At 44.4% G+C, this 14,783-nt stretch overlaps 1 protein-coding gene across 2 annotated transcripts in view; it reads left to right on the forward strand.

The window, feature by feature from the left end:
• Positions 1–12,998, forward strand: part of tmc3 (transmembrane channel like 3) — a 43,228-nt gene extending 30,230 nt beyond the window's left edge. Inside the window, exons 17-22 of one of the 2 annotated variants that reach the window (XM_086107129.1) lie at positions 3,724–3,834; positions 4,203–4,328; positions 8,015–8,093; positions 9,994–10,064; positions 10,151–10,414; positions 11,871–12,998. In XM_086107129.1, the coding sequence (XP_085963255.1) occupies positions 3,724–3,834; positions 4,203–4,328; positions 8,015–8,093; positions 9,994–10,064; positions 10,151–10,414; positions 11,871–12,852 (1,633 nt within the window). In that variant the 3' untranslated portion in view covers positions 12,853–12,998. Of the gene's footprint in view, positions 1–3,723; positions 3,835–4,202; positions 4,329–8,014; positions 8,094–9,993; positions 10,065–10,146; positions 10,415–11,870 lie in introns of both variants that reach the window. The other variant, XM_086107130.1, reaches the window with a different exon arrangement.
• Positions 12,999–14,783: the final 1,785 nt, after the last annotated feature.

Here is a 14,783-nt window from a genome sequence, read left to right on the forward strand (position 1 = left end):
AATGGACACATTTGAGTGAGCCATACAGCCTATTGTTTTGAAAAGTCTGTAGTGACAGTCTACTCTTAAATGGAGAAATGTTGACTGCTTCTTTACACAACATAAAGGGTATACAGTGATCCTGACCATTTGGTGCTTCAAGTTTTGCGGCTTCAGTGTTGATGCGCGAGAGATTTCCATGCATGCCGAACAAAAAGCGAAAGTGACTCAGAGGCTTTGTACATCACGTGATTGATTCCCGGCGCGACATCGACCCATGAGAGCACGCGTGGATTCATTGATCTTGAATTCTCTCTTCTTCCTCCGAGGTAACTGATAGCTTGCAGTTTAAACTGTGTGTCTTTGTAGGTGCCACACTCCGGGGGTCCTTGGCCAAACTGATGTTGTTTAGCACAATGCACATACCGGCACTTTATACCTAATGAGGGGTGTGCCTTCAGCGTTCTCGTTCACACGCACCCTTCACCCCTTGCCCCCTTTAATGACCGCATGTTCGAACCAGAGTGTCGATACAACATCAGTCAGTCAAGTGGAGCACTCATCAAAGTCACACAACAACATTTACAGATTTTGGAACTCGGCATTATTAGGCGCCCCGTACATTTCGGAGAAAGTTTAAAGACTTAAGTGCGCCTTATGGTTGTGAAAGTACGGCAACTGCACAGAAAGTCCATCACTTTTAATCTACTTTGGAATGTGTCGCTGTTTGTGTCCTTTTCATAGAGGTCATATTTTGACAAACTAATGCTAGGAATTTATCTGATCATCTTCAAAATTTGCATGTTTCATCTAAAGGTGGTTCTGATGAAAAGTTATTGATATCTTATTATTTCATCACATACTGTTGCCGTGGTGATGCACTGTCCACAGAGAAAAATATTGCTGTTTTTCAGGGTCGAAGTCTGGGTGGAAACTCATGAAATTTTGCATCATTTTGTCATTTAAAAAAATCAATATTTCAGAGATTTCTTAATCAAATGTCATGAAATGGCTCAATGGTCCCCCCCCTTCAAATTTTCACGTCACCTAGAAATGTGAAAATTGAAAGTATATGTAATTGCTCAAGTCATACAAAAAGTCTTTTTGAAGCTATATATTACGTATATTAGAAATTACAAAACAAAAAGGCCGCCATTTAGACTTTTGATAGAGATCATCTGAACTAACTCCTCTCACAGAGTTTTTCCATTCATTTTCAAATTTTAGGTGTTTAATTGAAACTAGTGCTGTCAAACGATTAAAAAAAATGTGTGATTAATTAATTAGGTCAGTAATCTAATTAATCTATATTTTAATCTCATCTAAAAATTACTGAGAAAACCCATATTTTCATTTTAAATTCGTGACATTATTGAGGCAGAGCAAAATATTTTTAAAAAAGTGGCATTATATAGTATTTTATTTTTTATCAGCAGACTTGGACAGATGCCGTCCTAGCCATTTACTTTCTGCTGTATTTGAGACTAGTCAAAGTCCTACCTGCAACCTTTAGTTTCGACCACGAGGGGGAATATCACTGTTTTGTTTGTTTTTGTAAATCTCCAAAGAATTATAAAATAAAAATAAAATAGAACATCAGGTCCTTAAAAAGTGCTTGGGTTAACATATCAAAAACAGTAAGAACAATTTTCTGAGCAATACAAGTACTCAACACTGAACTTGCTTCAGATAATAAACAATAAATAAAGCAGACCTTTAAATCACAGTGCTGTAAATTAGCACTTCAGCAATAACACTGTTCATCATGACAAACTAAAAATGCTGAAATAAACATCAATCTCTTCTAGTCGTCTACAGAGGACACATCAACTATGCCTTGTACGTTGGGTGTTCTCAAGTTTAGTTTGCCGAAGAGCTTTGCTATGTATGGCTCGCTCGCTATACAGTAATCCCTCGCTATTTTGCGGTTCGTTTATCGCGGCTTCAGTGCATCGCGGATTTTTTCAAACATATTCATAAAAAATAAAAAAAAACAATTTTTTTTATATATACATGGAGTACAGTACTGTATATGTTGCTCTGTGTGACTCGCTGTTGTTTTGCAGCTTTTCGCGGACCGTTTGCAGACTTTTTGCGGACTTAAAATTTTTTGTTTACCTGTATATGTTTATTGGTCCCTACTTCGCGGATTTTCGTTTATCACGGGTGGTTTTGGTCCCCATCAACCGCGATAAACGAGGGATTACTGTATTGCAAACGCTTTGGGTGCTAACGTTAGCTGTGGCTACACTCGCGACTGGGTGCTTCGCATTGATGTGGGAGGCTAAATTTGAGCTGCTTCGGTGTTCAAACTCCTTACAAGTTAGGCACAACACTCTACCTTTATCAATTGTGTCATCAGGGCGTTTTTGGAATGTAAATTTTCCATTCATTGTGCCAAGAACGCTCACATGCTGCTCCATTTTCACCTCTCCACTCTTCAAACAAACATCCCCACCCTCAACAATTTGAACACAGGAAGCCAACACATAAAAAGGGCTATTAGAAAAAGGCAACCCACCTACAGAAACAATTAAGGCAGAGATTAAAATTCAGATTAACGCGATTAAAAAATTGCGGCACTAAATTAATTGTAATTAATTAGTCTCAATTAATGCGATAATTTGACAATTTGACCTCAAAGCATGTTTAATATGAAAAGTTATTGTAGGTGTTTTTTTTGCATCACACTTACCTTGGTGATGCACCATTTGCAAAGAAAGATGATGCTGTTTTTGAGGGTATAAACCTAGTCAAAAACTCATGAAACTTTGTCCACACATGGCAAAACTATATTTTCGAGGGTTATTTTGTAGCTTCTTAAAAATGACTGAGTAGTCCATCCATCCATTTTCCGAACCGCTTGATCCTCACTAGGGTCGCGGGGGGTTCTGGAGCCTATCCCAGCCGTCTTCGGGCAGTAGGCGGGGGGACACCCTGAACCGGTTGCCAGCCAATCGCAGGGCACAGAGAGACAGACAACCATGCGCGCACACACTCACACCTAGGGACAACTTAGTGTGTTCAATCAGCCTGCCACGCATGTTTTTGGAACGTGGGAGGAAACCGGAGCACCCGGAGAAAACCCACGCAGGCCCGGGGAGAACATGCAAACTCCACACAGGGAAGCCGGAGCTGGAATTGAACCTGGTACCTCTGCACTCTGAAGTCGACATGCTAACCACTGGACTACCGGGCCGCCCTGGCTGAGTAGTGCCCCTGAAAAAAATATTAACAAAGCACCCCTGGTCGAATGTTTCAATTTGGGAGTCCACCATTTTGATGTTACTTTGGAATTTGGCGCTGTTTTGGCCTTTTATTAAGGTCATATTTAACAAACTCTTCTTTGAAAATGTGTCTGATCGTCTTCAAACTGGGTGTGTTTCATGAAAAGATATTAAAGATGCAAAGTTATTCCAAGTGTTTTATTTTGTCACACGCCGTTGCCATGAAGATGCACAGTTTGCAGAGGGAAAAAAATGCTGTTTTTGATGGTCTAAACCTGCGCAAAATTCCTGAAACTTGGCACACACTTACACTAAGGCTTAGCAAAAAAACGTTGACATTTTAGAGAGTTATTGTCCTTTGTGCCAGTACCCCAACGTACCAGTGACCCAATTTGCAAGTACCACAACGTGGCCCGGGTTGCGAGGGCCCTCGCAGCTCGAGTTAAGACTTGTTTTTACATTAATTTGATTCCCAAAGTCTGACAATGACCAATCTGGCTCTCTCTATTTATTGTAGATCAAATAATTTCTACTTGGCGATGCTGCTTTTTATGCTCTTTCTGTGTATGCTGCCAACCATATTTGCCATTGTAAGATACCGACCATCGCAGCACTGTGGACCATTTAGGTAAGAAGAACCCTCTTCATTGTTATTAATTTCATTCATAAAATTTTGCCGTTGCATTTAACCCATCAGTATAGTGTCGAAACATGGGTATCAGAGCCAAATGGGATACCCACTCTGGCAGGTAGTGTCCTGAACCACTTGCCCATATTTTATTTTTACTTTTACAGTAGATAGATACTGCATATGGTATTGGCACATATGTTTTTCACAATTTCCAAAATACTCACTGAAATTAATTTCAAATTGTAAATTCCTGATCATCCAGTACACTATATGCCTTGTGTGTCTTGTTACAGCACGGATTTGTAGGGTGATAACACTCTATACAGTATTGTGTGATATTTCAATTATCCACCTGTGTGTTGCAGTGGTCAAGAGAAAATCTATGACATCATATCGGAAACAGTGGCCAATGACTTTCCCCTGTGGTTCAGTAAAGTGATGAGTTACATCACCAGCCCTGTAGTCGTGTTACCGGCACTGCTGCTTCTGTTGTAAGAGCATACCAGCACACACACATACACACTTCTAGCTGTCCATCATGTCTGATGATGACACTTGCTCCAAGGGAGGGGAGGATGGGTAGGGGGGTGGGGGGGGGGGGGGGGGGGGGTCAGCAACTCTGTCGCTGGTGCCACTTCTCGTGGGCATAGAGACCGATTCTTGAGCCGCAGACTCGACCACAGATGGAGCAAGGGAAACCGGATACCAGGGGGGTACCAGCTGCCCGCTGGTGTCGTTGAATGCGTTTCTCGGTTCGTCTGGCTTGGTTAATTTTGTGTATTTCAGAGATTGCAGTAGCACAAGTGATCTGCCAGGTTGGTCTGTTGAGTGCAAGTGTTTCAAGCTGCGTGGGGTTGATGTTGGCTCGCTTTAGGAGGTCCCTGCTGTAGTCCTTGAGGCGCCGCTTTTGGCCCCCAGCAGAACGCTTTGCACCTCTCAGTTGGCCATAGAGGACCTGGCGGGGCAGGCGGTTGTCTGGCATGCGAATGGTGTGTCCAATCCACCGAAGATGTTTTTTCGCCACGGCCGCTTCCATGCAGATGGAATTGGTGCTTTCGAGGATGTCTGTATGGGGAATTCGATCTTCCCAGGACAGGCCAAGGATCTTTTGCAGGCAGCGGATGTGGAAGGCTTCCAAGGTAGTAATGTGCCGGCGATATGGAGTCCATGACTCTGACCCGTAGAGCAGAGTGGAGAGACACACTGCGTTGTACACAGCAATCTTGGTACAGGTCTTCAGGTTTCGGTTTTCAAAGACCCTGCTGCGTAGGCGACCAAAGGATGATGATGCTTTATTAATACGGGTGTGGACTTCAGTGTCAAGGGAACAGTTTGAAGATAAAGTGGAGCCAAGGTAGGTGAAATGGTCCACTACGTTTAGTGGAGTGCCATTAATGTGAAAGCTGGGGGATGTGGAGGTTGGGGTAGCGAGTTGGAACATGACCTCAGTTTTTTTAATGTTGATCTGAAGACCAAAGGATTGGTACAGATTGGAAATGGTGTCGAGGGCGTGCTGCATAGAGTTTGAACTGTGAGCTAATATAGTGCAGTCATCAGCATACTGAAGCTCACAGATCTGACAAATTTTTGTCTTTGTGTGAGCCTGGAGCCGTCTGATGTTGAAGAGGCTTCCGTCTAGGCGGTATTCCATATGGACACCGTCTTCATGTCCCATGCCACGGTGGAAGAGGCACGTGGTGGCAGAGAGGAGGATGTTAAAAAGCACTGGAGCCAAGACACAGCCCTGCTTCACCCCGACTTTCACCTTGAAGAGCTCTGACTGGAGTCCTCCGATGAGCACTCTGGCTTGCATCCCATCATGCAGCTGCTGGAGGATGCTGAGAAACTTGGGTGGGACCCCAAGTTTGGAGAGATGTTTCCAGAGCAACTCACGGTTAATGGTGTCAAAGGCTTTGCTGAGATCGATGAAGGCTATGTACAGGTCCTTTTGATGTTCTCTGCTTTTCTCCATTAGCTGTCTTAAAACAAAGATCATGTCAGTGGTGGATCTAGTCTTCCGGTAGCCACACTGGGTTTCTGGAAGCACACCTTCTGAGATGTGCTCGACTAGCCTGCTGAGCATGATTTTGGCCAAGATCTTTCCTGCGGTGGAGAGGAGAGAGATTCCTCGGCTATTCCCACAGGCTGCTCTGTCCCCTTTCTGCTTATAGATAACAACGATGTTAGCATCCTTCCAATCCTGCGGGACGGTCCCATGTTCCCAGATGTTTTGAATCAGGAGGTGCAGTCGGCGCGTGAGGAGATAACCTCCGTGTTTGAAAACCTCTGCAGGGATGCCATCAGGTCCAGCGCTTTTGTTGTTCTTTAGGCCCGCAATGGCTTGCTGGGTTTCAGAATAGGATGGTGGGGCGTCGAGGCTCATGATTGTTGGCAGGTCTGGAAGATTGTCCAGAATGTGTCTCCTTGACTGGCCAAGCACCTCCGAAGCTGTGCTCTGGATAGCCTGGTGCAGAGCTGGCCAGTCACTTGATTCCTCCGGGATCTTGTCAAGGTTTTCAGCAAGGAGTCGCCGGAGGTTGGCTCTGGTGGTGGGGTTGTTCAATGCTGCACAGTTGAGCCTTTTGTTGGGAGCTGTCCTTGGATGACGGGGTTGAATGCTCATGAGGAGTTTGGATCTGACCATGAGATGGTCAGTCCAACACTCAGCTCCGCGCATGACACGGGTGATGAGGACATCCCGTATGTCCTTTTGACGGACAATCACACAGTCCAGGAGATGCCAGTGTTTGGAGCGGGGATGCTGCCAGGTGGTCTTAAACCTGTTCTTCATTTGGAAAATGGTGTTAGTGATGACCAACTGATGTTCTGCACAGAGAGAGAGGAGCCGAAGGCCGTTGTTGTTCATTTTTCCCACTCCATGCTGGCCAATAACTTTACTCCATACCAGGTGTTCCGTGCCCACCCTAGCATTGAAATCTCCCATGACTATGAGCTTGTCCATAGCCGGTGTTTGCTGCAGGATGGTGTCCAGAGTTCTGTAGAAATCCTCCTTTATATTCTGCTCGGCATTCAGAGTAGGTGCGTAGGCACTGATGAGTGTGGCGAAGCGTCCCTTTGCCAGGGGAATGCGCCATGTCATCAGCCTTTCATTGATGCCGGTGGGGGATTCTGGGATGCGCTTCAGCAGTTGGGACTTCACAGCGAAGCCAACTCCATGGTTTCGACGAGTGCCTTCAGGGACCCCTTTCCAGAAGAAGGTATACCCTGCACCAACTTCTGTCAGGGAGTCCTCTCCATGTATCCTGGTCTCGCTGAGAGCTGCGATATCGATGTTATACCTCGCGAGCTCTGTGGCCACAAGTGCTGTCCTCCGGTGGGGCCTGTCAGGAGTTTCAGCCAGGTCCAGCAGTGTGCGGACGTTCCACGAAGCTATGCATAGATTTTTTCTATTTCGTTTATTATCCTTTCGACCGCAAGGGGGATGCTCCGACGATTGCGGTTTACCGTCCGGAGTGTGGAGAGCAGACAATTTTTAGACCATTTTTTCTAGGTCCCTCCCCATCTCAGGGGTGAGCAGTGTGGAGCTGCTCAGTCACAATGGAAGCTGCCGAAGAGATGCGCTGCTCCATCCCGCAGTGTCAACGACCATCACTCCATTGCCGCCTGTGTGCATGGTTTGGCTAGGCACTCCCAGCCACATCCTTGGCCTGTGCCCACCGCCATTCCACATCGCCACAGGACTTTGGGGGATTAGGGGGATGCAGGGTGGGGGATTGGGTGTGGGGTTGGGGCAAGAAGCTTGCGCAGAGGTTCGGATTAAGGTGAGGGTGTGGGCGCGCAGTCCTCACTCCCACCATCTTCACTCCTGCCAGGTGGTTTCCGGTGGCATGAGGGTACCCATGACGACCTTCTCCTGGCAAGAGTTGCAGGGGGCTGCCGGTAGTCCGGTCTGTTGGACTCCGCCTGTGCCTGCCCCCAGGTGCCGGTTTGGGATCACTCTTTGTCTGGCCTCTACCCTTCGACCTGTTCGGCTTGGGTGACCCTGCCAGGAGTGCGGGACTCCTGCCGACATAGCTCTAGGGGTCATGGAGACGCGCAAAGTGCCTCACCACGATAAGGTGGTGATCCCATCGAGGCACACACACACACGCACACACACACACAAAAAAAAAAAAACATTTTATAATTTGTACTATGATTTCTATTTGTGTTTTAGCATGCTGATATACTATCTCCAGGCCATTGCCAGATCTCTAAAATTCACCAACAACCAGCTGATGATGCAGCTCCAGACAGTGAGTGTCTATCAAACTGACAGATTGACAATGTGAATATGAAACAATATGAATATGTGAAATATACAACATTTGAAAATTCTTAAAGTCATTGCCACAGAACTTTTGCTTGGTTCGGGTCTTGACTCTGGTTTGGGTGGCCAGTTTAATTTGAATGTGTTTAAAGTCCAACACAATGTATGGCCAACCCACGAACTGCTGTGATTACGGTAATTGTCTGAATGCTGTGAACAGCAGTCCCATGTTATTTTATGCCAAAATGCTTTATTATTCCTCATTTCCTCCGTTCTTCTGTATTCATCTGCTTTCAAATGTCAACCGATTCCAATGATTCAACAAAAATTCAGGATAGCTGCGGCATTATTCTTTCATTCCAAAAATTCCCAGTCTACACAAAATTCCTTATGCCCTCCCAAATCCACAATTTCACAGTAAAGGTAGTTTTTTTTCCACAGTAAAATTACCATATTATTATGGATGTCCCGATCATGTAATCAGATATCAAGCCTGCTCATGTCATTTTCAGCTGATCGAGAATTGGAGGAGCGGGAAAAGATTGTAAGGATAATTTTTTTTGCCATATCTTTTTTTCATTTTTAAGGGCTACAAGGCAATAAGAGTATTGCCAAAAGAAAAACAAACACACACACACACACACATTCCCGCACAACATTGGCCCACCACTGGAAACAGGGCAAGTAAACAGCCAGTGGTTGTCGCAGGTACTAAGGTGAAGCTAGCGTCATGTAACATTGATAATGTCTGCAGTCTGGAAATATTTTAACATTGAAATTGGAGACAGTGCAACGTGATTTGCAATGTGTGCAAATTGAGCATTTCACGTGGTGGAAAGGAAAGACACACAACTTATTTAATCAGCAACCAGAAAAATTGATGTACCCAAAAAAAGGATTTAAATGTTTTACTTGGTTAAAACCACAACTCCACTATTGTGTATAAAAGGTGTCATGCTGGAATATTTTTTTAAATACATTTAATAAATAAATAAACAGTTCTGTGAATTTGCATGCACTTTTTTCTCCTTAATATATTACTGATGTATCAGATTGGGACTCAATATGGGCTGATACTCAAATTCAGGTGTGTCAGACACAGATTCGGGTGCACAAAAATGTGATTGGGACATCCCTACTTCCAGTACAGTATCTACAATAGTATCACCTCCTTCCACATTTCTCGACTATTCCAATTTAAAAATCTTCAGATCCTTCCAGGATATCTCTTCCCATTGCCGGCATTTGCTTCCCAAAATTTCAAATGACTGATTCAAGACATTTCAATTTCCATAACTCAGATCATTCAAGCTATCTTGGAACTGTTCCCATTCCCAAAGTTCCCCAAATTTTCAACCCAAAAATCCCAAATTACGCGAATTTTACATATTTACAAATCCCAGTGCCAACAAAGATGGCGCATTGTCTAAAATGTAAATTAAAAACAGAAAATACTGCTTGGCAAATCTTTTTCAAGCTAGTTTGTGTTCACACAGATTTATTTATAAATGTATTTATTTGTTATACATTTGTCATTTTGAACATAATGCGTGTAGCATTCGTACATTCCAAAAAGACAAGTAACGGTACTTACTTATTGTGAATTAAAATTCATTTAGCCAGTCCGTGACAGTATTTAATCAATCACAAGTGTATTTTTCTATCAGTACTTTAGAGGTCGCTCTTCCAGGCTTGCTGCCCATGGCGCCTATATATGCCTCTCACCATCTGGATGAAACCAACTAGGCCCATCGGTGTTTAAAGCCATGGAGTGAAATATGGGCAATGACATACGACTATTCCTTTGAAAGAGGTTGAAGAAATGTAAAAAATAAAATTGAAAATAAAAAACACAAAAGATAATGGTATCTTTCTTATCCCTTTAGGAGCGCACGGACGATAAAAAGAAAGTCTTCCAAATGGCTGCAGGTGTGTTCATTGCTCCTACGAGTTTATTGTATTAAATGTCCTATGAATTTGTGGAGGGCTCTGTCTTTCTCTCCCTCCCATTGACACTGTAATATTGAACCATTTCTCAGCAAGACTTCAGGCTCCAGTGGAGGAAGTTGTGGAACAAAAGTCTGATGAACATGAGAGTGACATCACAAGCCAGGATCCCTCCATCCAAACTCCCTCGCCGCAACGGAATGGCAGCGTCACAACCCTCCATACTCCTGGGCAGCGTAGTAACAGCATTCGTACAATTACTCAGTCTGCATCTCGGGGAGAGCTGAACAGAGTTGTGGCTGGATCCTCAAGAAGTCCTGCCGCAATCCCCAAACAGAGGCTGGAGCACGTACCTAACAGGTGTCAGAGTAATGGATATTTTGACAAAAATCCACCCATTTTATCTGCTTTGTGTGTGTGGTCAAGAATTAATTGGAACACCTTTTGATTGTGTTGTGCAGTACAGCGTTGCCGCAATATTACGGTTCACCTACAGCGACCTGCTACGACACAGATTTCTTTTGTGTGAAATGCAAATATTCTGTTATTTTATTGCGGAAATAGAAAACTTTTTGTGTGTAGTGGGTGGGTGTGCAACGTAACCGCCACTAAGTGAAAGAAGTCATGATTGCCGGAGACGCCCTCGTCAAGCAAGCCGCCATAATAACAGTTGTTCAAATGCTGCAAAGCGGCATGTGGGTCAAATTCAAAATAAAATCACAGCAAGTTGGATTGTAAATTGATGTCAAAGAGCTTTTATTTTGAAGTTGGCCCTCGAAAGCAATCGTTTTGGCGGGTGACTTGACTATGAATTGAGGCTGCAAATGCTGCCCGCAGTCAAACTGATTGTCACATTGCGTGGTGGTGGAGGACCCCAAAAAGCAGGCAGGAGGAAGGAGCAGGTTGTACTTGATGAGTTGTATTTATAAAAACACAGAAAACTAAATCCTAAACAAAGTCCTGAAAACAAAAAGAATCCAAAGTAGCAAACCAAAACCAAGACTGAAGCAAAAAAACTATCAATAACAAACATGACAGGAACATGGCAGACAAACATGACAGCAGCAAACAAACAAACAATGACCTGACCATGAGTGGTTGGGTGGGAGTCCTTTTATACAGCTAATTACATAACGACCGACAGGTGTGCAGCTGTAGGGAGAGCCCTACAGTGCCACCTGTTGGTCGCAAACCAAAACATGACACTGACTGATTTAGCTGGACTGTATTAAAGTGCGCAAAAGCGCAGTGACAGATTTGAACTGGAGCGTATTGTGTGTGTGTGTGTGTCTGTCTGTCTGTCTGTCTGTCTCTCTCTCTCTCTCTCTTTATACATATATGTATATGTGGTCAAGAATTAATTACATATATATATATATATATATATATATATATATGTATATGTATAAAGAGAGAGAGAGAGAGACAGACAGACAGACAGACAGACAGATAGACACACACACACGCACACACACAATACGCTCCAGTTCAAATCTGTCACTGCGCTTTTGCGCACTTTAATATTCTTTTGAATATTAAAGTGCGTATATATCAAGAAATAATATATCATGAGAAATTATATTTAAATAATACATATTGTAATTCCAAATGGTTTTAAACGTTTGTTGTTCAGCAGTTGGTGTAAACATAACAGGAAGGTAAATGTGGTGAAGTACTGTTCAAAAGTCTTTGGCCACCAATTTTGCATTTTTCAATGACCTCTTTCATAGTTCGATGATTTTCTGACTTCTGCTAAAATTAACGACGACGATGATGATGTAGTCTGATTATGATATGTTGTCCTTCCTCATACCAGGCACACACCATCCCTTGGAGGCCCAAGTGGTTCCTGTCGCTCTAAGTCTTACTACCACAAGGTGTGCAATCACCAAGCCAGCTATTCTGACAACATTCAATCTGACCCCCTGTACAGGAAGACCTTACGCGCTATACATCCTGTTGAGCCGGCTGGGATCATTACTGCCCACAGTTATGGGGGTCGTCATGGTCATGCCACCCGCTACGTCATTGTCAATGAACATGAACCCAGGAAGAAGCTGCTTCGCTCAGCCACACGTATACCACGCCATTACTTAATGGAGGAGGAGCCAGCAGAGATCCTAGAGCTCTACCCATGCAACATCAAGCGCTACACTCCTCGCACACCACATCAACAACCACATGCCCACAGATCTCACCTGTCCCAACAGAATTTGAATGAAGATGAGGAGAAAGAGGGGAAACGCAGGAGAAGGGTATTGTTAGAGAAGGCTTATCGACCCTGTTCTCTATCTGACCTCCACCAGCCAGCACACTTCTACATTGGTGACAGAGTAGAGAGCCACATATCTGTAGCAAAAGACAGCCACGTAGGTAGAGGGCGCTACAGATCCCAGGAAGAGGATGAGGAGGAGGAAGGAGATATCAGATGGAGAGGTTTAAAGTCACACTCCCGGTCCCAGGACAGTGTAAGAGGAGCAGAACCTCAACTGGTCCGAACCAGGCGCCACCTGAATTCTCCAGGAAGAAATTGTCAGTCCCCAATGAGGAGCAGGCATATCAAATCAAAGACAGGACCAAATTTGGAGCAGCCTCTGACTGAATCTGACTCCGCTTCCTTGGCCTCAAGCAGTGATCAGCAGAACAGCGGTACAGACCAGTACATTCAGGTCATCCACAACAAGGAGCATTATCTCAAGTCTGAAACAAGGCAAGGAAAATTATCCAAAAAAAGGTTTAAACAAACCTTGGATTTGGATTCCCTTGAGGCAAATGACCTGGTTTGTTCCAATGTGTGATATTTTGAAAAACGTACCGGTGTAATATTAAGACCAAATGAGCAAATGTATAGCATAAGCCAAGTGGAATGTGATTTTTCTTTTCTTCCTCCTGTGGTCATCATGTATCATTAATGCATTAGTGCAACATTGTGTGATGGCAATAAAAGCTAACACTGTCCCAGTTAGTGAGTGGTAAGCATTTCGTCAAACATAACACCCATCTGAATGCGCATAACCTAACCACACAATGAGAATCACTACATAGCCCTCATTTGGTGTGGGTAAATTTTAAAACATCAGTCAACTGAAAAAAGATAGCAGGCCTTATCCTGCTATTGTTAGCTTTGGAAATATTAATACATTTTCCGATCCGCTCACAAGGGTCGTGGTGGGTGCTGGAGCCTATCCCAGCTTTCCTCGGGCAGTAGGCGGGGGACACCCTGAACCGGTTGCCAGCCGATCGCAGGGCACACAGAGACGAACAACCATCCGCACTCACACTCACACCTAGGGACAATTTAGAGTGTTCAATCAGCCTGCCATGCATGTTTTTGGAATGTGGGAGGAAACCAGAGTACCCGGAAAACCCATGCAGGCCCATGGAGAACATGCAAACTCCACACAGGAAGCGGGGATGGAACCCACGACCTCTGCACTGAGGTCTACGCGCTAACCACTGGACCACCGGGCTGCCATTTTGGGGAGGAATATATATATATATATATATATATATATATATATATATATATATATATATATATATATATATATATATATATATATATATATATATATATATATATATATATATATATATATATATCCATAGCCTGTCTTGGTGATTACTTGGATTAGCAGCGACATTGGGATGTCATTCGGGCTTGAGAAATGTAGTCGGATGGTGACTAAGAGAGGAAAGGTAGTCCGCACTGAAGGGGTCTCACTCCCAGAAGGAACAATAGCAGACATTGAGGACAGCTACAAGTACCTCGGTATACCACAAGCCAATGGCAACCTCGAACTGGCAACAAGGAAAGCGGCTACGGCCAAATACCTCCAGCGAGTGAGGCAAGTCCTAAGAAGCCAGCTCAATGGCAAGAATAAGACCCGGGCAATAAACAGCTATGCCCTGCCAGTGATCAGATACCCTGCAGGAATAATAAGGTGGCCAAAGGAAGAGATTCAGACCACGGACGTTAAGACCCGAAAGCTCCTAACCATGCACAGAGGGTTCCATCCCAAATCCAGCACCCTGAGACTGTACGCAAGCCGAAAGGAAGGAGGCCGGGGACTAGTGAGTGTGAGAGCCACTGTCCAGGATGAAACATCCAAGCTCCATGAATACATCAAGGAGAAGGCTCCAACGGATGACGTACTCAAAGCATGTCCCAGACAATGGGGAACAGAGGATGAGGAGCTGGAAGAGGGACCATCATGGGAGGACAAGCCCCTACACGGGATGTACCACCGGACCATAACTGAAGTGGCCGATCTCAAGAAGTCCTATCAGTGGCTAGAGAGGGCTGGCCTGAAGGACAGCACAGAGGCACTCATCCTGGCTGCTCAGGAGCAGGCTCTGACCACCAGAGCCATTGAGGCCCAGACATACCACACCAGACAAGACCCAAGGTGTAGGTTGTGCAAAGAGGCACCTGAGACGATCCAGCACATAACTGCAGGGTGTAAGATGCTGGCAGGGAAAGCCTACATGGAACGCCATAACCAGGTGGCTGGCATAGTCTACCGAAACATCTGTGTGGAGTATGGACTGGAAACCCCAAGGTCAAAATGGGAAACACCTCCGAAGGTGGTGGAGAATGACAGAGCGAAGATCCTGTGGGACTTCCAGATCCAGACTGACAAGATGGTAATGGCGAACCAACCAGATATCGTGATCATAGATAAAGGGCAGAGGAAAGCTTATCATTAAGAAGACTAGTGTCACTTTT

The sequence above is a fragment of the Hippocampus guttulatus genome, chromosome 3, assembly GCF_054856545.1.
Source record: "Hippocampus guttulatus isolate MCC_2025c chromosome 3, RoL_Hgut_1.0, whole genome shotgun sequence".
Lineage (NCBI taxonomy): Eukaryota > Metazoa > Chordata > Actinopteri > Syngnathiformes > Syngnathidae > Hippocampus > Hippocampus guttulatus.